The sequence below is a fragment of the Lipophrys pholis genome, assembly GCF_963383615.2.
Source record: "Lipophrys pholis genome assembly, chromosome: 1".
NCBI lineage: Eukaryota > Metazoa > Chordata > Actinopteri > Blenniiformes > Blenniidae > Lipophrys > Lipophrys pholis.
In genome coordinates this window covers 28,281,819-28,305,835 of record NC_137635.1, presented here as the reverse complement: position 1 = coordinate 28,305,835, position 24,017 = coordinate 28,281,819, and the positions used below count along the sequence as shown (strand labels likewise).

Genomic DNA, 24,017 nt, shown 5'->3' with positions numbered 1-24,017 from the left:
TAGCTTTAAATTAGATTTTAATCATTATTTTCTTGTTTACAGCAGAGACAAACGTCCCTTTGTGTGATGAACTGATGGTTCAGCGTTAGCGTCCGTTTTATCGAGTCGTGGCTCTGCTTTAACAACCATCACATGAATGTCGGCTCAGTTTTTCTGATCGCAAGGCAACCTAAAGTCTCTGTCCTACAGTTTGACGTCACCCATCAGGACCTTCAGCACCCCCCCCCCCCCCCCGAAAAAGAAGTAAACTTCATTAACAGTGAGTGCAGTTCCAGGTCTGTCCACCAGGAGTTTCAGCCCCGGTCCTGCAGAGGGCAGCACTGGCCGTAGCGAGCAGACACGTGAAAACGTGGAAAGAAGCTCATGAATCCTGCGTTCAGGGTCGGATCAGACACCACTTTACAAGATGGAAGACCAATGAAATGAACAGATTTGTTCCAAAACAATGAAGATGTTCACGTCCTCTGTTCATATTAGGAATTCAGCTCCCAGAAGACTCAAGCTGCTGCTGCTGCTGCAGAGGAAAGCCGAGGCTGCGGAGCCTCCACCCATTCACCTGGTCCTTCATCCGGCCACCACCGAGCTGCTGGCATGTGTGAGCGCCTCAGCCGTCCGCCGGCGCCACTCACAGGAAGTCGCTGCCGTCGTAGACCACGGGCCGGTCCAGACTCAGCTGGTACAGGACCCGCTTGGAGATGAACCTGCAGGTGGAAAGACAGGATGTCTGAACAGGTTCAGGCCTCACTGCTCTGGTTCACGTCCCTCTGGAGCCTCGCTGAAGGAAACAGACGCTCAAATTCACCTGGAGCCTCAAAACATGTCGAAGAGACGCAAAGTTCAATCTACAATTTTATACAAATGGAAACTGTAAATAAAGTTTCATAACTACCGTTTAAAATCAACAATAGTAGTTTATTCAGGTTTTAACAGTTTCACCTAATTTGAACTCGTATTTTTCTTCTTCTTTACAACATATAGAATAAAATGATCTTTGTGTTTCACCGTCCTGTTTCAGTTGCTTTGCAGCTGAAACTTCACAGCTTCAATGAGACACTTAAGAAAGTTAATCTGTTGGAATCAGAATAAGTAAGAATCGTTGTGGCAATAAGACTCTGTAACTCCTCCTTGTAAATATGATCTGTTCTCTATTCATTTATTCATTTCCCTCGATGCTTTCACTAGCTGAGCTCAGCACTGTATATATATATTAACATTTAGTTTAATAATACTTATTTAGCCTTATGCTGAAACACTGACACTTAAAACTTCTATTCTATTCATTGTGTGTAGAGCTATGTTACAAGAATTTCAACACGGGATTAATAAAGTATTCTGATTCTGATAATAAATAATAATAATAATGATAATAATAAAGGTTTAAGTGTGTGATGCTGAAACAGTATTCCATGAAGGAAGCATGCCACCCTGCTGAACTTCAGGGTTGTCAGTTATTAAAGTCAACATGTTTGAAGTGACGGAGGGCCGGCGCCGACTTCAGTTTTTGGTTTAGCAGAATCTTTCATGCAGGTTTTTTTTTACAGCCTTGTCTTCTTGGCAGATACTAAAGGTGTCAGGAAAGACGCGGGACTGACCTGGAGAAGGAGTTATCGAAGATGAGCGTGTACTCTCCGGGGTTCCTGACCTTCATCTCCCCCTGGATGGTTTCCTTGTGCGAGTTACAGCGAGTCAGCGGGATCAAGACCTGCAGCCGTGGACAGAGAGACCAGACGGGGGGGCTTCACTGGGCTGGACACACATTTTAATCTCGCCATCGAGGCCACGCCCACCAAATACAACAACCTCAGTGTGGGGATAAGTTCAGAGCAGCTTCGTTCTTAAATTTAAAAGTACTACAACAGTTTGAACACAGATATTTTGTACATGGAGCCAAATGAATGTTATCAACATGATGGGACAGTTAAAGAAGAACTAATGGACTGACGGGGCTTTTCCACTCCGACTCGCCTCGCTTCGGCTTGTAGGCGCCTCCATTACGTATTAATACCTGATACCAGGTACTTTTCTAGTACTGAATCGACCGCGGTTCCAAGCGAGCCGAGTCGGCAGTCGGCAGGCCACTGATTGGCCGCGGCATGACATCACTCGATGAGCACGGAGAGCGACTCGTTCATAAGAGTTACCTCTGCTGCTTTTACAACCCAATCTCCTCGTTTACCTCGCGTCTAATAAAAACATCAGGCCGAGCAGCAGGTACGCCATCATAGTTGTTTTGTGTTTGTGGCTGGAGGTTGGGGCCGCCTTGCTCCACGCCGACGTGGTTCTATGCTGTAACGGAAAACTACTGATAGTGTGTGGTGCGGGGGTCCGGGGTGGACCGCCCGGTGGGCTCAGAGCGCCCCGCTGACCTTGGCCTGCTCCAGCGGCGTGTCGGCGCTGTCCCTGAACACCACGCTGAAGGAGATGCTCTTGGGCTCGGAGGTGAAGGTCCAGCACACGGTGGGCCCGGCGCTACGCATGGAGATGGCGATGGTGCTGTAGCAGTTGGACTTGACAAAGAGCTCCCTGGAGCCGTCTCCGAAGCTGGAGATGTCCTCCACCGTGAAGGGAGCGGCGAGCCTAGAGCGCACCGCAAACTGGCACGTTAGTATGTTATAGAGCGACGAGTCCTGTACAACAACTCATTTTAAGATCGAGACGCGTCACAGTGACATTTATCTCACGTTTCCTGGCTCCGGCAGCTTTTCTCCAGGTGTTCAGAGACACTCTGGGATTTAGGTTTTTCTTTTGTAGTTACAAAGAAAACTACCTGTTCTTGAGTTCACTGGTTCATCTTTCAGTAACTTATTTTACAGAAAAGAGTCGTACGAAGCAGAACAGCAAGACGGATCCATTGGACGTCTGTTGTTTTATGACCTCAGCATGTCAGTTATTGTCTGTCTGAAGCAACGTTTCAGACTGAACCTGTAGACTAAAATTAATCTGGTAAAACTTTCTGAGAATCGAAGTAAAATTCACCGTGATAAAGAACTTCATAAGTAATCAGAGTTTCCACTGAATGGAGCACAAGGCTTTAATGATTTGTCTCCACGTGTAAAAAAAATAAAAAATAAAAAATACAAAGTAAGTTTTCCCTGATTTTAGCATTAGCATTAGCCTTAGCAGACAGATGAAGAGTTTTGAACTCACGTCAGCTCTCCGGACTTCAGCAGGCAGATTTCTGCGTCCTGCACGGCCGTGCTGACGTCTTCCTCTGGAGTCGACTCTGCTGCTCTGGAACACACACACACACACACACACACACACACACACACACACACACACACACACACACACACACACACACACACACACACACACACACACACACACACACACACACACACACACACACACACACACACACACACACACACACACACACGTCATTATTAAACCTGGTTGAGCTGTGTGATGTGAAAATCTTATTTACATATTATATATATATATATATATAAATAAGTTATAAATTATATATATAGAACATATAAATGAAACTTGTACTTAATAGAGACTACCGATGTATCGTTCCACTGGACACCAGCTTTGATTGCTGAAAATGTATTCAGGTGTGCAGAATAATTATCACCAAATGACTGAACTCAGTGAGTAACTCTGACCGATATGAAGACTCTGAGTTGTTGGAGCAGAAATATGTCTGTTGCATATTTTGTGAGAATTCAAGAGGCATAACATCAGAATTAAACTATTTCCAATCCTCAATCCAGACGTCTTTGGGACAGGGTGTAGTTAGTGGTGATCTGCTCACAGCGGTGCTGCCCCCTGCTGTCTGTGCAGGGGAGAGGAGGCAGACAAGCTGCACAGGATGTCTCGGTCCTGGATGCCGCTCACTTCCTCCTCTGTGATGATGTCAAACACGCCGTCGTCCAGCTTCTCTCCCTCGTCCGTCCCTGAGACCAAACGCAGGACAACCCCAACACACACACACACACACACACACACACACACACACACACACACACACACACACACACACACACACACACACACACACACACACACACACACTTTCACCACTTTGCACCAAATAAAATCCACCTGGAGCCACAAAACACGTTTAACCTTTAAAGCGGAGAGAGCACATATATCTCTCTTGGTTTACTGGTGTGTGTGTGTGTGTGTGTGTGTGTGTGTGTGTGTGTGTGTGTGTGTGTGTGTGTGTGTGTGTGTGTGTGTTGGGGACTCACCTGAACCTCCGCTCACAGCCAGTCCGGCCCTCAGCAGGCGGCTGAGCGGCGTCCCTGGTGAGCTGCATGCGGTGGCCTGGCCCTGGTCATCCTGCGGGTGGCGCTCTACCACCGCACTGTGCTGGGTGTAACAGTCCCTGCAGCAGCGCTCGGTGCTGCCGCCCTGCTGGGTGCTGACTGTGTTGCTGCAGCAGTAGTAGCAGAAGGGACGCCCACACAGTCTGAGGTAGAAATAGAGAACACGGAGGAATGAATTATAAAACAAAACGTCATGGCGACGCGTTAAAAAGCCGCTGTTCTTTCTTACAATGGACATGTTATGTTAGTGTCTCAGTTATTTTCTTCTATGTGCTTTTTACGTTATACCTGCAGCAAAAATGTTTGATATATGTAGAAAAGGTTTTACACACACACACACACACACACACACACACACACACACACACACACACACACACACACACACACACACACACACACACACACACACACACACACACACACACACACACACACACACACACACACACACACACACAATTACTTAGTCAAATACACACATACATACATACACATACAATACAGAATCACACATTTAATACTTGATCTCCGTTTTACAATGTTGTAAGTATCCTAACATGGAACATAAGGGGAATTGGTTCTCAGGCAAGATGAATAAAACTATTAATCACCTACCCAAATTACAACCACATACCATATATGCTTATTACCAGAAACTCACTTCACCAACTCAAATCAAAATACATTAAAAACTTCAGTATTCAGCCAGGTTATCTCATCTAACTACAATAGCAAACAGAGAGGCGGCTCAATTCTGATCAATAATAAACTTTCATTTCTCCACAATCTTACAGTTACAGACCCAGAGGGACGTTTCATAATAATCAATATATCACTCAACAAAAACCCCATCTCAGTCGATAACATATACGGACCAAACACTCATTTTTCCATAACTTCTTCTCATCCGTCTCCAATAAGTCCAGCTGTCCCACCATCATAGGATGAGACTTCAAATACAGTCGTCAACCCCTCTATGGACAGAGCAACAACACAAGTAAACGGCACTGGCAGTCATCTGAATCAATTAAACACTTCATGAGTGACGGGACTTGGCAATAGTTGGCGGCTTCAACATCCATCTATAAAACAATATTCATTTCTTTCACCCGTTCACCAGTCTTTCTCATGCGTTGATCTGTACCTCATCAGCAATTCAATTATTTCAAATATTTCAGAAACAAAACTCCACCCAATCATCATCACTGATCACGGTCCTGAAACATTCACTCCAAATCAAACCACCCCACACACACCTAACTCCAGACACATCCCGCTTAACTGATGCAGACCTTAACGATCTCATTACAAAAGAGTGGGAATCCTTCCTGGAGATAAACCATTCCCCGGAGTCATCTCCCTCCATTCTGTGGGAAACCGGTAAAGCAGTACTTAGAGGCATAATTATTTCATTTTCTGTACACAAAAATAAGAAAGAACAAGAAGAAACAAAACTGGAACAAAATATCTAAACTTTAGACAAACAACCCAACAGAAGCATCCCATAGTGAATTCAGAAAATACGAATTTAAACTAAATGAAATCCTAAATAAAAAAAACTGAATTCCACCTACACAGACTCAGACAAGAACACATCAAGACAATCAATCTGGAAAATTCTTAGCAAATCAAATAAAGCAAAACAAAGAAAAAACTACTAGTTCTACTATCAGAAACTCAGCAGGGAAGCCAACAAACTCACCTGAAGAAATAAATAACCTCGTTAAAGAATTTTATGCAAATTTATACTCATCAGAAAATAACCCAAACCAAGAAGACACCGTTAAACTCCCCAAACTCAATGAAGACCGTATATCCACATTAGAATCCCCAATAACACGTGAAGAACTTTCCACTTCTCTACATCTGATGACCAACAATAAATCACCAGGACCCGATGGCTTCCCTGCTGGGTTCTATAAACATTATTGGTCAATTCCATCCCCACTTTTCCACAGAGTAATAACTGAAATAAAACATCACTCAAGACTTCCTCCACATATGAACGCAGCCACAATCTCACTCCTCCCATCCAACTCCCGTCCAATCTCCCTTCTCAAAGTAGATTTAAAAATCATAACAAAAACACGAGCTCACAGAATAGAAAAAATCCTCCAACACATAATCCACCCTGATCAGACGGGTTTCATCAAAAGCAGATACTCGTCCACCAACACTCGTTCAACCTCATGGAATACTCATTACAACAACAAAATCCATCTATCATCGTCACCTTGATAAGGTTAACTGGTCATTTCTCATCTCCACAGTTCAACAGTTCTGCTTTGGGGAATCATTTATTAATTGGGTCAAACTTCTTCACACTGCACCTTCAGCAACTGGTAACACAAACGGACTAACATCACAACTATTCACGCTTCACAGGGGGACGAGGCAAGGATGCCCACTCTTCCCCCTCACTTTTCACCATCTCCATAGAACCTTTAGCTGCAGCTGTCCCACAGAATGCAAATATTCATGGAATCAAAACACCAAACCACCATCATAAAATCAGTTTATATGCAGACGACATACTTCTCTTTTTACAGAAACCAGAGTTATCACTACAAGAAACAATTAAAACAATAGGAACATATTAAACAATCTCAAACTAAACCATAAATTGGCACAGATCCGCTATCCTCCCTCTCCACAAAGACAGCTGGGATGTAGCAACCCACACTCCACCCGTTCCTTTATGCACTGGTTATATCACATATTTAGGGATTCACGTTTCCTCCAGGCTGTCAGAGCTGTTTACCCTCAACTACACCCCATTACTCAAAACAATAACAGATACTCTCCTCCGTTGGATGACCTTACCACTTTCTCTAATCGGCAGAATAGCGACAATAAAAATGACAATTTCACACAAAATAAACTATCTCTTTAATATGATTCCATCCAAACCCACCCTTTCCTGGTTCAAATCTTTAAATTCCATTATAAATAAATATTATTGGAACAATAAAACACAGAGAAACAAACTGACAACCCGACAGAAACCCAAGACACCCTCGACAGTCAGATATTATATGGTTAGACATGGAAAAAACAGCATGTGGCAATATTCCAACCACAGATTTACCATTTATCGTCCCATCAATTAAACACCACCCCTGTTTTAACACAATAACAATATCAACAGCTCTGCCAGCCTGGTGGGAATTCCACAGAATCACTGGATGTGTCCGAAAAGTCCCTCCTATCTCCTAATAGTTCCTCCTATCTCCTTCTCTATTGACTTCTCTTTAAACCCCGAAGTGTTTTGTGTGGCGGCCATGATAAGAACTGTCCGAATTCTCAATAAGCAAAGGAAAGGAGGCTCGTTGCTTCCTTTAGAGCCTCCTTTAGCTTAGGAACCACTGATGCATCCTTTAGCAAAGGAGGCGAGTTCATGCTGCCACACAATTCCTTGCGGCGACAACATTTAAGGCATAGGTGTCCAAGCTCGGTCCTGGAGGGCCGGCGTCCTGCATGTTTTAGCTCTCTCCCAGTTGCAGCACAATTCCACACACGTGAGAAATTGCAATGAGGGGCTTTTTCACAACCTTGGCGATGACATCATCATTAGAGTCAGGAATGCTGGAGCAGGGAGGAACTAAAACATGCAGGACAGGGGCCCTCCAGGTCCGAGTTTGGACACCCCTGATTTAAAGGGACCTGCTGGAAACTCACGGTGTCGAGAGAGGAGATAAGAGGGACAATTCGGACGTACCCACTGACTCCCCTGTAGCACCATGCAAACTCACACCCATGTGGGACAACCCCGATTTTCAAAGCAACAAAAAAAACATTTCACTTCCACACTTGGTCAGACAAAGGCATCACACACTTGAAACACATCTTTTTAAAATCTAGTTTAGTTTTACCAGCTGGTCCAGGAGTACAACGTCAGGAGCAATCAATCCCTGGAATACTTCCAAATCAAATCATCCACTAATGTCAAATATAACACTGCAAGCGTTGACCTCCATCTCCCACGTCCGACTTCAGAATTCCTTAATATAACATCTACAAAAAAAATTTACAAAATAATATCTAAATTAGACAATATGATAACATTACCAAGAACAAAGTGGGAACCACATTTATCGATTGCTCTTGATGCCGACTTCTGGAACCACATCATCCAAAACAATGTCAGAAAATATATAAGTATACAACTAATGCAGTACAAGATTCTTCACCGAACACATCTCACTGGGTTGAAAATGTTTAAAATGGGCTTCACCTCAGAAATCTGTAATAACTACACCTGATAAACAGCAGACACTAATATTCATGCCTTCTGGCACTGCACACCGGTTCAACAGTTCTGGAACGAGGTCACCAAATCACACCTAATGGGGGGTCAATAACAAACTTGAACATATCAAACAACAAACGACTCCTCACATCTCTGACCATCGCCAAGAAAACTTAGAACATGTCTCACTGGAACACTCACCCACTACCACTCAAAACTCTGCAGTAGCGCCCCTCTCTGTTTGGTCCCCCTCCTCAGCTTTCTACAAACATGAAACAACCAATTCCCTTCTCCTTCACCCTTCAAACCAGAAACTGATTTATATAATAATCAATTACCTCAATTATTATTTAGTGTATTTATTTTATACCTCCACGGTTATTACACAATTATTATTATACTGTTTTTATTATATATGATTTATATTCATACTACCATTGTCCTGTCTTATATGCAATATTTATACAACTTTAAATATATATTTAAACAGCTTTCAGACCACTTTTTACATCTTGTAAAGAAAACTCATATATATTTGCATCATATTGATCATTATGTCAGCTATTGTGACAGTATGTCTTTTGTTATTGTATCATGTATATCAGTCATTCTCAAAGTGTGGTACGCATACCACTAGTGGTACTCGGGGCTCCCTCTAGTGGTATGCCAAAGGATCACTGAAATAAATATAAATGCGTTGACATCAAGTTATTCACGGCAGCAGGCAAGAATTGATGGCAAGAGGTGGAGGTTTTTAACCCTTTGGGCCCTAAAGCTCATTTTGACTGTTTTCACTGCTGTTGTTTTTACGTTCATATCTCACTATATAAAGTGTTTTTCTTGAAACATTGGTACCAGCGCATGAGTTGCGGGGTCACAGGTGGGCATCTCCGCCTATACAGCTCCAGACAACGTTTCTGAACATGAATTTCCAAGAGTTTCTCCACTGTACCATGAATAACGATACAGGTGACAAGTTTTTATGTGAAAACGGTTATTCAGCGGTGCTTTCTGTGGACTGACCCCGACAAAAAGACCTCATTTCTGGGTTTGTGTCACGGCAACGCACGGTAGAGAGTTTATACCCGTAACTTAATCTGTACTGCACCTGAAAACACGGGATTTAGCCAGCTCTGTGAGAAAAGGCCTCTCTAAGCTGAAGTATTTTGTGTGTAAAATGACTTTTCACTTCGAGTCCCAGAGGTTAGCGGGTCTCTAATCGTAGCATTACGGGCGATCGTGACACGAAGTGCCGCAACTGCTGTAACGCTGTCCGCTGATTACTAATATGGATGAATTGGACGATCGAAGATAAGTTGCTTCGATCGCTTCTAAAGCCGTTATCTACTTCATAATGTCTATCGTCTGAAAACATAATTTCCTGAAATGCTAGCCATGTTTCATTTTCGATTGGCTCAAGCGGGGGCCATGTGTCTCTCTTTTGTTTGGGGGGTTCAGGTCTCCCAGCTTTATTATTATTATTTGTGTCATTATTTGTTTGTTTTCTACTATTATTACTAATAGTATGTATGTATGTATGTATGTATGTATGTATGTATGTATGTTCTATTTATCTTTTAGCAATATAATTATTGTATTATTATTCTTTCGGGCCCTCTCACATCCAGAATGTTAACATGCCATTATGGACCCCCACTGTCGAGGTCAACCCTAAAGCTGGAGGGTAGGATGCCTCTCAATAGCTTCTGGAATCTGCCGTCCACATGGGATTCTAGCAGCTCGGGGATGGGTCGTCTGCTCATTGGGTCTGGCTCAGAGCCTGACCAGGCTGGGAAAATTAAAAGGAGGGTAAGAAAGAAAAACAAAAAGAAAAAAAAAAAAGCGTCATAAAAAAAGGAGCGGGGGCGGGGACGGGGACGAGGCGGGGGCAGGGGCAGGGGCAGGGGCAGGGGCTTGGGCCCCGGGTGCCGTGGCCCCCTCGTGTCCCCTGGGTTGGGCCCCTCGGCCTCTTTGGGCGTTTAGGTGACACAAAAGAATTGGAACCAAGAAATGTCAACACTAAACCATTGAACTGAGATATGACTGAGGTGGTGCTGGATTATATGTGCAGGCGGAGCCTCGCATACGTCATCACAGATTATCTGCCGTAAAGGGGTGAACAGAGGTGTCTTCAGCAGGCCTCGCGGGGGCGTGATATCCCATACAATCTGTCTTGTACCGAGTGAATGGACTGAAAATGAACTGTAATAGGGTATGTTGTAAGATCCACTGTCTTGGTCTGCCAGGGAGGAACTTCAAAAGGAACGGTCCAGGTTTTAGAATCTTTGTGAATTTTGGGAAGAAGGTAGAACTCTCTGTAATGTATTATATTAAACATAATGTCTGGATGATGACTCGGAGTTATGTCTGCGTGTTGTGCTGAATCCTGTTTTTGGTGTCTGATGATGGTGTCTGTTTGCTTCTTGAAGATATTGTCTGTCCAGTAAGAATGCCCTGGAGCATCTACCTGCTGGTTTTATGACTATATTTAGGTTGCTGGGTGGTTTCCTACACTCGTTCCCCAACAGGTTCTCTGGGATATCAACCAGGGATGGTTTGTGTTCAGGGCCTGCTTCTCCTGGTCAGTTATTCTTTGTGTTTATTTGTGGACCTGGGAGAGTTGGTGGGAAGGGTTAGTGTTGGGGTTACGGTTAGAGTTCATCAGACCTGCAGTTGTACTTGCGGAGCCACCAGCTGAACTGGGTGTGACAGCCTGTGCAGAAGTTCCTCTCAATGTTCTCATCTCGCAGCTTCTGCTCAAACTCCAGAGCGTCAGACTTCTGCCACAGAGCATCTTTGTCCCTGAAACACACAAACAAACACATTTAACCACAATTCCTTCATTAGGTGGATTGTGAGCAGAAAATACAGGGGAGGGACGATGTGAAGAAACAGAGGGGATGATAACACCTGATGAGCTCAATCAGCCTTTCTTCTAAATTGATTTTAGTGCGGTAAAGATCGTCCAGCTCAGCAGCCGTCTTCAGATCAATGCTCTTTCTGTCCTGAGTCAGCCTCCGTAGGTTTTCAGCCAGCTCCTGACAGGCCCGCTCAGCCACTTTGAGATCCTCCTCAGACCTGAAATCAGTCCAACGTACACGTTACTCTTCACCTATCACCGTCTCTGTTTGATTATAGGATGTGTTCTTTCAGGGGGAAATTTTGAAAACAGAGGAATGTACACAGAGATTAGATCTGGCATGGAGAAAGAAATCACGTACAGATTTAAACACACACAAAGAAGAAGGTGTGATTATAAACAGGGTGTCTCACCTTGATAAATTCCCTTTCAGGCAGATTATCTCGTCTTCTTTCTGCCGGATGAGTGATTCACGGTCGACCATCTGGATGTTTTTCTCCTCAATCTGTCGACGGCATCTCTGATTCTCAGCCTGTGATCAGCACAGCAGAAACACACATTATTTCTGCTTGTGTGGGATTTCTGCTTGAGACCATGACATTATGATTACTTCAACTGGAAACGTGTGACTGGGAGCTCGATACAAGCTGCGTCTGATCCGTTGCAACGCCTGCTTCGGATTTCACAGTTAACAGGTTTTTCTTCCTTTTGGCAAAAGGACTCGGTGCGTACAGTAATGTCACAATATCTGCATGTCTTCTCACAATATCTAACCAGATTACATGGTATGAGGTTTTCTGATGATCTGACCTTTCATCATTTTGTGGCATGTAGAAATAGGAGCTGCCTTGCAGGACGGGTAGAATTTGTGGAACTAATGGCAAAAACCCAACATGCCTGCTTTAAACTGCTCAGAAAATCCACTTAAACATGTAGTTTTGCTTTTGTTTACTGAGAGTTACTGCACCTGATTGACTATTCTAAAAAACAAAATGTGATGCAGAATTTCATTTCAGTGGTAACAGACTCAATCTGGGCCTCTTTACCACCCCGTGTTGTCAAAAACACTGTAGGACTGAACCTGAGCTTATTTCCTCTCACAGAAAAAAAGGGGAAAAAGCCTTCATTGAGAGCACCCGGATGTAAGTCGCACCCACCAAATTAAAAAAAAAAGAGGCTGCACTTAAAAGCCAAAGGCGTCCACATTCTATCAGGGCATGAAGTTCACTGCGGGATTAGGGGATTGTGTTTTTTTGTTTGTTTGTTTTTTAAGAAAAAAACTAGTTTTAAACACGGCTTCTGTGGTGGGGTGGTAGAGGGGGGAGGACGGGAGAGGGAGGGAGAGGAAGAGAGAGTTATTCATCTATCTATCTATCTATCTATCTATCTATCTAGCAGGAGGGCGATTGGTCACCCATGGAGCACAGCAGTTCGGAATTACGTGATGCACCTGAACGCATCACCCAGGGCATCAGATAATTACACAGAAAGTACAGAATGGCTGATCTGAAGAATTTAGTGTGAGTGTGTTTGATTTGCCGGTAATTCACTGTGACCTGTTGGGCAATTTTATTGGTCTGATGTGACGAGGACAAATGTGTTGGCGGCATGAAGCTCGTTAACTGTAAAAAGACAGAAAATAGCCGGGTCATTGTTTAAGTCACAGGGTTCAAAGCGTAGAAAAAAGTAGCTGCTTATAGTCTGGAAATTATGGTATATCCTAAATCATAAATCATTAAATATGTGCAAGTTTGGTCCCTTTTATATCGCTTTCCCATACGATTTACGATCAATAAATGGCACAAAATGGTGTTAAATACTTTTACGACTCTTAAGAGAATTTAACTCTTAAAATGAGCAGATTACTGGAGAGACATAGGGGATCAAACAGTGTGGGACCGGACTTGGACGGTGTCTGATGGTGTCTATCCTGGAGAAGACTTCTAGGAGTGTTTCAGTGTGAAACCTGCAGGTGATCGTCTCACCTGGAGCTCCTTGAATCTGTCCTCCATGCTGGCTGCTTTCTTCTGCTCCTCTTCCAGTTGCTGTTTGGCTTCTTCTAACTGCTGACTAACACTCTGCATGGAGACAGACATCATCAGTTCATCACACTCAAACCCAAGAAAGATTACGTCAGAGAGCGAGAGAGAGCAAAATCCAAACAGGCAGAGACTGCCGGAGAAGAACCACAACACAAAAAGACAAAGATAAACAGACAGAAGGCGACAGAACGTTACGCGTGGTAGCATTAGCAGAAACGCAGCTGAGAAGCAAGCAGCATTCCTGACTACCCGATGGATACTCTTGAAAACAACACAATTAAAACAATCTCCACCGACCGGTCGTCTGCAGAATTTGCAAAACAGAGGATGTCACTTTGGGACTACGATTTCTTTTCTGATTGGAGTCCATTAAACAACTGGAGGCGACAGTGAGCTCATTCCAGGATTCGCCTTACCAGTTGCAGAACATGTGATCGTTATTGGGCTTTCGCACAACATTGGTGATGACATCATCATTGGGTTCAGCTATGCTGAAGCAGGGAGAGGACGAAAACATGCAGGACACCGGCCCTCCAGGACAGGAGTTTGGACACCCCTGATGGAGGCTGTCAGACTAAAAAAAAAAACCGCTCCGGATAGTCGACTTGGTCAGAGAAGATAATGCAGCTCTTCACCACAATGAGCTCACAGATCTGCTTCACTTCACTTAATGAAGCTTTAAAGGCTTGTGCACGTTTCTGGAAGATGTTGAGTTTGAATACACAGTGCAGACACAATGCTAAGTGCTAACTTCCAGAGTAGTGCAGGTACTGACCTGGACCTCTTTCTGGTGGCACTGGGTTTGTCTGCTGAGCTGAGAGTGCAGCTCCTGGACCTCCTCCTTGCTGGCTTCCTGAGCCACTCGGGCCTCCTGCTGGGCCCGGCTCAGCTCGCTCTGCAGTTTCTGCTCTACTGCCAGCGAGGCCTCGTCCTCACCGAGCCGACTGTGGAGGTCCTGGTTCTCCTGACTGAGCTTCTCCATGGAGACGTTCAGCCTCTCCGCCTCCTGTGACGCCTCCTCCTCCAGCTCCTGCAGCCGACTCGACAGGCCCTCCCAGCGCAGTCGCGCCTCCTCATTCTCCGCTGTCAGCATGCACACGTGCACGCCGAGTTCTGCCGTCTCCGTGTTGGCCCTGTGAAGAGCCTCCCTCAGTTCACTGTTCTCCAGACACGAGGCCTCATATCGCAGCTTCTGTTTGTCCAGCTCCTCTCTGGAGGTCGTGACCTCGGCGGCCAGCCCCGCCCGGGCCTGCGCCTCACCATCACGCTCACGGATGAGCGCCTCCTCCCGCTCCCGAGAACGCAGGATCTCGTCCACGTGCCGGCGGTTCAGTTCCTCCACTTGGGTCTTCAGCTGCTCCACCAACAGCCGGAGGTCTTCTTTGGAGGCCTCCGTCACCTCCTGCAGGGCCTGGACCTTCATCTTCTCCTCTGTGCCCGTCAGGAGCTGCGACCGGAGCTCCAGCACCTCGTCGTGCAGGCGGGTCACCTCCCTCAGGTTGAGCTCCAGTTGAGCCTGCGCTATCACCAGCCTGATGTTGTCATCTTTGGTCTCTGTGGAGTTCTGAGGCTCCTCCTTATGCTTCTGCATTTTTTCGTTGCTCTCTGCAGCTCCTTTCTCGTCGTGGGCGTCTCTGGATCGACTCTCAAACTCCTCGGCTCGAGCCTGCAGCAAACTGTACCTCAGCATCTGGTCACTGAGCTTAGCTTCTGCTTCCTGCAGCTTCTCCAGCAGCTCCGCTTGGCTTCTTTGGGAAGCTGCCAGATTCTTCTCCAGACTGTCAGCTTTGGCGTTGAGTGAGTCCACTTCATGCTGATCTGTGACGGCTTGTTTCTTCAGCAGGGAGTGAATCTCTAGAAGCTCCCGATTCTCCTGTTCTAACCTCTTTACCTTAACATCTGAATCAGTCACATTGATGAGCATCTTCTGAACAACTTCCTCCAAGTGCAGGTTTTCCTCTAAAAGTTTTTTTTCTCGCTCTTCCACACTCAAACCAGCAGCGTCTGCTCGAGCTCTCAGGTGGTTTTCAGAGGCATTCAGAGAAGTCAGCTGCTCCATCAATGTGGCTCTGCTCCGACTTTGCTGTGCAATGGTCTCCTCACTCCTCTTGACTGCCTCCAGCAAATGTGCATTGGATTCTCGAAGACTGCTGCACTGACTTCTGTAGTTTTCCAGGCTTTGGTGTTCCTCATTGTCCCTTCTGGAGCTCAGGGTTTCGTTCTCAGCATTCATCTTCTCCAGCTTCTCTTCTAAATCTTTGTTTCTCTCTGAACTAGCAGCTAAATCCTTCTCTCTCTGTTTTAGAGTCTTCTGTAGAGTTGAGATCAGGACCTCATGTTCCTCATTCTGCTCCACCTTCTCTCTCTCCTCCTGCAGTCTCTTCCTCAGTTCCTCTGCCTGTCTTTCCCGACACTCCAGAGAAGCTTGTAGACCTTGGAGCTGAGCTCTAAGGTTTCCGGTCTCTTTCTCTTTTAGTGTCAGCGCCCCCTGAATTCGACCGACAGCACTCTGGAGCTCCTCCAGCCGGCTAAGCGCCTCTTCCTGTTCGTCCTGGGCTCCAGCTTTGACCTCATCGAGCTTCTCCTCAGTGTTTCTCAGCTCTTCCTCCCTGAGTCTGAGCTCCCGTGACAGGCGTTCAGAGTGCCTGGTCCTGTCCTCAGCTTCCCTCTTTGCCTCCAGTCTCTCCTCCTCCACAGTCTTCAGTTTATCCAGCAGTTCCTGGATTTTCCAGGCCGAGTCACAGAAGCTAGCGGCTTGCTGCCCCTTCTCCTTGAGAGCCTCGTCCAGCTTAGAGAGAAGCTCCATGTTGTTGTGCTCAGCAGCTGAGAGTCTGTCCTGAAGCTCAGTGCTGATGGATTCCCTGCAGCTCTGGAGATGACTTATCCTCTCCTCATCACTGGCTTCACCGTCCCTCCAGGAGGCTGCAGACGCAGAATCAGAAGACTTCTGAGCTGTTAACTGGCCTTGAAGGTCTCTGACCACAGCTTTGAGCTCAGCGGCCTCCTTGCCTAACTCCTGAACCTGCACCAGGAGCTCCTGCTGTCTGAGCTCAGACTTGTCCAGCTCAATGCGGAGATCCTCCGCAATGCTGCACGGAGAAGGTTCTCCTAGTTCTCCCAGTTCTCCGAGGAAACAGTGAGCCAACTCTGGGACTGGAACACACTCCTGTGCCTGGACAGTGCAGAAAAACAAAGCTTTGGTCAGGTGCTGTCAGCGTCACAGAGTTTGAAAGTGAAACGCCTTGTACACGTACCTGTGTGTGTGAGTAGTTGCTAACGAGGCTGTTGATGCTGGAGCAGCGACTGGGAGGTTTCCACAGGTAGGCCGGAGAGCCACTCCCTAATGTTCTCCTTCAACATAACACATCACCAAATATCAGGGCCAAACACCACTCAATGCTTTTTTCATTCATAAATTTTTGTTCCCTTCATGAAAGCAAACACTTTTTACAACAGTACACCCGGAATTATCAGAAAAGGAACAGCCAGAAGAAGAAAAAACAAAGCTCATGCAGTGTGAACTACAGTGATCCAGTTAAAATTTTTGCATATGTAAAAACTTTTTTCAATTGGCAAATATTAGTACAACCTTTTAAATCCTGTATTTGGGAACTCAGGATTTGTCCACCTCGCACCTATTTGTTTCAAATTAGTTTCGAGCAACTTGGTGCTGAAAATCGAATCTCCTACTGTGATCTTCATCTTCTGAAGTGAACACGAATAACTTTTGCAGCTTTGCTGGTAAAATAAATTTTTTGCCTTTGATCATGATTAGCAGTGCCTGTAATTCTATTATTTCTGTAAGTTTTAACTCAGATTTAATAAATATACTGTTGGGATGTTCTCTGAATTTGACTCTATGAATGATTTAAATTGCTCTTTTTCGCAGTATGAACAAGGGCATTAATTTGCTCTTATATGTGTTACCTCACACTTCTGCGCAGTAACTCAAGTAAGGCAATATAAGTGACCAATACACCGTTTTCATTGTTTTGTCATCCAACACATATTTAACTTTGTTGAATGTGAGTGTGTGTGGTTGTCTGTCTCTCTGTGTTTGCCCTCTGATGGACTGGTGACCTGTCCAGTTGTTTCCTGCTCACCCATAGTTATCTGGGTTGGCTCCAGCGCCCCTTGACCCTGCCCAGGAATAAGCGGTATAAAAGATAGATGGAGGTGAAAGCTTCATGGAGCCATTACAGAGGTGCTGTAGAGCCACATGTGGCTGTAGAGCTGCTGGTTACACACTTCTGATTAAGGTGAATTACAAGTGCTGCTTCAGGTAGAAACACTTACTTCCGCCTCTTAATCCTAAATAACCTACACTAGGTATTTACTTCACTTCCATTGATCGATAAGTCGATCACTTTGGGGATATAACTACCTTGAAAAGATTCAACACAATGATCGTGGCTTACCTTGCAAATTTTGGCCAATCAGCATCAAGATCATAGCCCCTGGCGGCCACATCAAACTGGATCTGGTTGAGCTCGTAAAGATGGTTGATGATGTCTGCAGTGAGGTGAGACTTGAGGAAGGGACTCCGGGAGTAATACCAGTCACTGCACAACAAACAGACAAACACAGCTCAGTTCAACCAGCCTACAGTCTTCAGTCACTACTTACCTCAGTTCAGCTCGAAAAGCTTCGGCAGCAGTTTCTTTAGCCCATATTCACAAAGATCTCCAGTCGTTGTTGTTTACTGCTTCCTCTACAAGTGTTTGCAAACACACCTATTGTTTACGAGACGATAGACTAAACAGAGGAGCTCCACATGGCTTTGCAGCCCTTATGTAGTAGCTCTACAAAGCTTTCGCTAAACTGTACAAACGTAAACGTTTTCCTTTTATTTGCACACTTGAATCATTTTCTATTACTCTGGATAAAACAAAAAGCTTTTCTTTTCATGTTCAGTGAGAGGGGCAGTGGTATTTTCATTTTAGAAGTTAAACATGTTCCAGATGATTTTAGGATTTCAGAGCTCAGATTGAGGCCCTGTTTACACGACATCGTTTCACGTGACAACACCTAATACGCAAAAAAAAAAGTGGGGGCGTTTCCACTGCAGCAGTGGACACAGAGACAACGATGTAGTTAGTATGCCGGGCCACTGGAGGGCGCTGTTGCTTGATTTTGTAATGAAACTACACAGACGTGTGTGCAGAGAGCAATACACTATGACCGTGAAGAAAATGAAGAGAACCTGACATCCGCATGGACTGATGACACATCGGATGCTATCAGGGAAAGTCTCAACTATTAAACTACTGATCTGGACGATAAAACTAGAATATGGACTGGGAGTCGTACGACTACGCGGCCGCGATGTTTGTTTACAACTGAATGAGCAGGAGGGAGGGGGAGAGAGGTGCATGTGCAGTAACAGGCTCTGTAGCCTCCATCAGTCTCTGCAGGAGGGATTTGCACCGTGAAAGAATCTTTCCACCTTGGGAGCCGGATTAAAAACTTTGTGGATACAGTGCATCCGCAAACTGGTGCCGTGTAAACCGACCCCCCAAAAGTGAAGAAGGTTTTGCGGATACACTCTAATTCGTTGTCGTGTAAACGGGGCCTGAGAGTGACTCACAAGACCATCATATTGTTCTTTTAGACTTAAAAAGAGACTCACAGGGGTCGTACTGACTGCACTCATCACATCATTACAAGAACATGAATTCATTAAACTCCAGCAAGGAAGACTGTCTGTCCGTCCAGTGGAAGAATGGTGGGGGAGAGATGGAAGAGGTGGAGGACACATTGAAGAAAGGTGGGGGTGTAGAGGTAGAGGAGAGGTGGGAGAGAAGTGGAGGAGAGGTAGAGGAGAGGTGGAGGAGTGGAGAGGTGGACGATGTCGGATTGAATTTGATGTGTTGGTGCAGCGTTTAGTGTCGTGAGCCTCCAGACTGTCCTCAGAGCAGCTCTGAATCACTGCTCTTTATCTTACTGCTCCTTCAACCAGTGTTCACCCCCCTAATACACCACTAATCAATTCAATCTTTTAATGCTTGTCTGGTGCTCATGTTTAATCAATAATATGAGACATTTCCAGATGCGTCAGACTGTCAATCACATAAACATGATATCCAGGACTAAAGTGAGCGGTGTGCAGGTACTGGCGTGTATTTAATCTGAACCTGACGTGTCACTATGAAAACAGAAATGAAACAGAAAGCAGGAAGAGAGACAGTCACACTTCCTCAAAACACCTCATTGGAATCACCTCTGTGTGTGTGTGTGTGTGTGTGTGTGTGTGTGTGTGTGTGTGTGTGTGTGTGTGTGTGTGTGTGTGTGTGTGTGTGTGTGTGTGTGTGTGTGTGTGTGTGTGTGTGTGCGTGCACACGTGTTCACCTGGTGACCTTCTGGTTGATCAGACACTGCTGCAGTGTGTCGGCCAGGCGTTGGTGAACCAGCGAGTAGCGGATGAAGGCTCGTCCTTTTCCCAGTGAAGTCTTTAACTGCACACACACACACACACACACACACACACACACACACACACACACACACACACACACACACACACACACACACACACACACACACACACACACACACACACACACACACACACACACACACACACACACACACACACAAAGACACATTTAACACACACTCAAGTACACAGTCACATGGAAAACTACACACCCCATAGAAAGTGGTTTTTTAATGTGTTTACAATGTTTGGACTGAGTTTCTGTCCTGGATGAGACATTATGATGAATCGATCTGAGGACTGGATCATTGAGGTCAATGCAGCCGGAGGCAGGAAGACTTGAGAGCGACAGAGACGACGCCACAGTGGCCGTCTCCGTCACATATTGTAAAAATGAAATGTGGCTCAAGTCATCTCTGGATTACTCTTTTTTTATTTATTCTGTTTGCTTCTCTTTTTGACTTTATTTTTTGTACATGTTCAGAAATAAATAACTAAATCGATCAATAAATGAATAAATAAATAAATAGTTATTTTTACTCCTCTCAAACGCTGCCAGAAAGCAGACATGGAGGAGGTGTGGCCAGACACAGCTCATTAGCATTTAAAGCTCAAGAAATCAAGAATAAAAACAAGAAATGAAACCAGATTGTACGTCCCACTGAGTGCATTTAATCATTTAAGCCGCATTTTGTAATAACTGTTGCAACATATAAGAGATTATTAGAAAATGCATCAAAGTTTCTTAGAAAATACATTCAAGAACTTTACTACAAAATGCAACAGATTATTACATCCATCCATCCATTTTCTCCTGCTTGTGCGTTTCCGGGTCACGGGGGTGTCAGTCTGAGCACCGTCACCCAGATCACATCGCACCGATTAAGAACCTTCCTGCAGGTGGTGAGCCCACGGGAAGGTGGCACCCGGCGTGGGACACGAACCCTCTACCTTGAGATTGTGAGTCTCATGCTCTACCAACTGAGCTAGCCGGGGGCCGGATTATTACATAATGAGTGGAAAATGTTTTACATTATTATATATTGCAGCATTATTACATAATGCAGCGCTACAGGTACGCCTCTTCCTAATAACTCGAATATATTAACTCTAATATCCTGCAGTCTGACGTGAGCACCTCATGAGTGTTTGACAAACTGCAGATCTCCTGGGATCTTTCAACCATCTCCAGGGTTTCCAGAGGATTGTGAGAAGCAGCAGTTTTGTGGGACTGAACGAGGTCAGAGGAGGATGGACAGACAAATAAATAAATGGACTCACTTATAACGCGCCTTTTCACTGACAGCAGCCCCAAAGTGCTTTACATAGCTCATCACATTCACACATTCACACACACATTCACACACCACTGGAGGCTGCAGCCGTGCAAGGCGCTGTCACTCCAATGGGGGCAGTTTGGGGTTCAGTGTCTTGCCCAAGGACACTTCGGCATGGAGGCAGGCAGAGATGGCAGTGATGGGAATCGCAGAGATGGGACTCAAACCTGCAACCTTCCGATTGGGAGATGACTGTTCTACCAAATGAGCTATGCCACCCACAAACAGCGATAATAGAAAGACAACTGTTGTTTTGTTTTCAGAAACTAGTTAATTAGTCTCCAACCAGGACTTTACGCTGGCTGGAGCATCATAATGTCCTGATCACATTCCTGTTTAAATGCTGAGCCTCAAAAAAATAAAATGATTCAGCATGATTCAGCCTAGATGCTAGGCTATAAGTTTCTGAACGTAACTGAGACATAAACAGTGGCACACAATGTGTTTGTGTTTGCTGGGACTCTTCAGTGACAGATGGAGGGATTTAAATTGGACAGATGAGGCAGAAGGATCTTTATGTCTGCGACTCGTGGACAGAACCGGAGGACCAGAAGGAGAAGTCCTATTCACCGTTAGCTCAGTGCTAGTCTGCAGCTAACTGACAGGAACACACTGATCCTCGGCACTGGGACATTTTAAGTCTCCCTGACAGTCCCCTCCAGTCACTTCCTACACTGTCTCCTGCTCACTGATTTCTGTCACACAAGAGAGAAGACGTGTGTTGAGCTTCATTAAAGTTCCTCTGGAGAATCCACTGGGAAATATAGGACCCAGTTTTAGTTGTTGATGTACATCTCTAATATGTTGTCAATACCTCATTACACTCATACAAACACGTATTTTCAGCATTTAAATTTCACGGGAAATGCCCGGGTTTGTTGACTTTGTTGTCTTAGCACAACGGAAACCTCCGAGCATTCCCAAGGCAAGATAGACAAGATCCCGTTTGTACACTCGATCTCGATTCGCACTGGAGAAACGATTAACGATCAGTTTCACAACATTTCAGACTCTTCTTGTGGCTTGTGGCTTCTCTTTCTATGAGAAAATCTGGATGTTTTCTGGGCTGAATCAGTCTAATGTTGATATTTTCACTTGTGCCACCACGACGCCATCTTTGATATCCCCGAAACTCAAGTGGCAGAATTCCAAAGAAACATGAACACAAACATGAACATAAACACAGTTCGATGGCTACAAATTCTGGTTTGTTTGTAAACATATCATCGTTGGTGTGACGGATTTAGGCAACTGTGGGTTGGAAATGAGCGGAAAGGATTGATGGTCTTGTTTTGATGTTTTGCTTTACTCTCTGTGCAGAAGTGAGATCTTTTATGGGAAGTATATCCTGAAGATTTTTTCTGGTAGAGTAGCTGTAAAGGTGAGGTGGAAAATATCAGCACTTCTTTATTAGCCAGAGCTCCATTCATGGGCTCCTTGTTCTTCTCTTGCGTCTCGAGCAATGTGTGCAATCCTTGGACCTTCCTTGAAGCCTGTAGAAAACACACTTGCTCTGTCTGCCAGATGTGAGCCACATCAATTCACCACCATCATAGCCCTGACATCCACAACAAAAATATGTGCATCCGTAAAGACTGACTGAACCTAACAGAACTGAACTGTGGCCTTTCTATATGTAAATACTTGGTGGGGCAACAGTTTATTTCAGGTCTACTGACATCACTGAATGCCACAGTAAATTGTTTTAGTGATGACAACCATATAGGCACCGATCATGTGAAAAGGTTGAACACTGGGGGATCAAAAAATAAACATATAAACCAAACTGTGTCTTGGCCTGGAATCAAACCGTGGCCTCCTGCATAATAGGCAAAGATTCTACCACCAGACTAGCAGCACATTCCTGTGTAGCAAGGATTCTTACAACTAGGGATGTCCCGATCACAGTTTTTTGCCCCCGATACCAATCCGATTTTTCAGTGTTGAGTATCGGCCGATACCGATACTTCCCGATCCGATACTCACATTGCCATTGCAAATATACTCAATAGTCTATTTTTGGAGCAACTAAGATGTCTGAAGCTAAAAGCACTATTGGCAGAAGCTTTGTTTTGCTAGAAATTATTGTAAAACTCACTTATTGAATCAAAATTCTTCTCTTTCTCTTTAGTTGTTGTTGTAAACTGAGGAACATCCACACGATGAAAAAACTATCTTTTTTCTCTCTGGCCTTCTCCCAAAAAACCGTCCACACCTCACTATGAACACGGCTCAACACGAGGCTTCAGGGCATGTAGTACACATGCCAGGCCTTTAGGGGCGCTGTGACTCACCAAACACAATAAAAACAGAAGAAGACAGACCACATAGAAATTTAGAAGTAGACTTCTGCACATAAACACATAACCCACTATATATAAATCTAGTTTTATAGGTCTATGGCCCCGCTCCGCCTGCTTCTAGCTTCTGCAGCTCGACCAGAGCTTGTAGTCCGTGATTGTTGTGGTTATTATATTATAATATAATATTATTATATATGCGGACCGCATTTTGTTTTTTTTTAGATCGGCGGGGTGATCGGCTGGATTTGCCGATCACTCACAAATCACTAATATCGGCCCCGATACGATATCTACCGATCGGATAGGGACATCCCGAACTTACAAGCGTTTTGTGATTGCGTCACTCAGTTTACCTTCAGGGCCTCTTCCAAAGTTTTAAACTTGTGCTCGAGTAAATAACCGACCTCTTTCATTTTGACTCTCACCCGTTAGCCCGAGTTGCACATAAGCTGGCATTTGTCAAAACTGGCTGTGTTTCTGTCAAGCATGGTCTACATTAGAGCC

At 44.8% G+C, this 24,017-nt stretch overlaps 1 protein-coding gene across 1 annotated transcript in view; it reads right to left on the bottom strand.

The window, feature by feature from the left end:
• Window positions 1-401: 401 nt before the first annotated feature.
• The window catches only part of LOC308106486 (uncharacterized protein), a gene marked incomplete at its 5' end in the record, with an annotated part of 238,865 nt that continues 215,249 nt past the window's right edge, over window positions 402-24,017 (bottom strand). Inside the window, 11 exons of the mRNA XM_080458265.1 lie at window positions 402-701; window positions 1,593-1,702; window positions 2,367-2,577; window positions 3,148-3,231; window positions 3,767-3,908; window positions 4,206-4,426; window positions 11,203-11,337; window positions 11,446-11,613; window positions 11,809-11,927; window positions 13,381-13,473; window positions 14,213-16,429. Coding sequence (XP_080314391.1) covers window positions 626-701; window positions 1,593-1,702; window positions 2,367-2,577; window positions 3,148-3,231; window positions 3,767-3,908; window positions 4,206-4,426; window positions 11,203-11,337; window positions 11,446-11,613; window positions 11,809-11,927; window positions 13,381-13,473; window positions 14,213-16,429 — 3,576 coding nt within the window. The 3' untranslated portion in view covers window positions 402-625. The remainder of the gene's footprint in view (window positions 702-1,592; window positions 1,703-2,366; window positions 2,578-3,147; window positions 3,232-3,766; window positions 3,909-4,205; window positions 4,427-11,202; window positions 11,338-11,445; window positions 11,614-11,808; window positions 11,928-13,380; window positions 13,474-14,212; window positions 16,430-24,017) is intronic.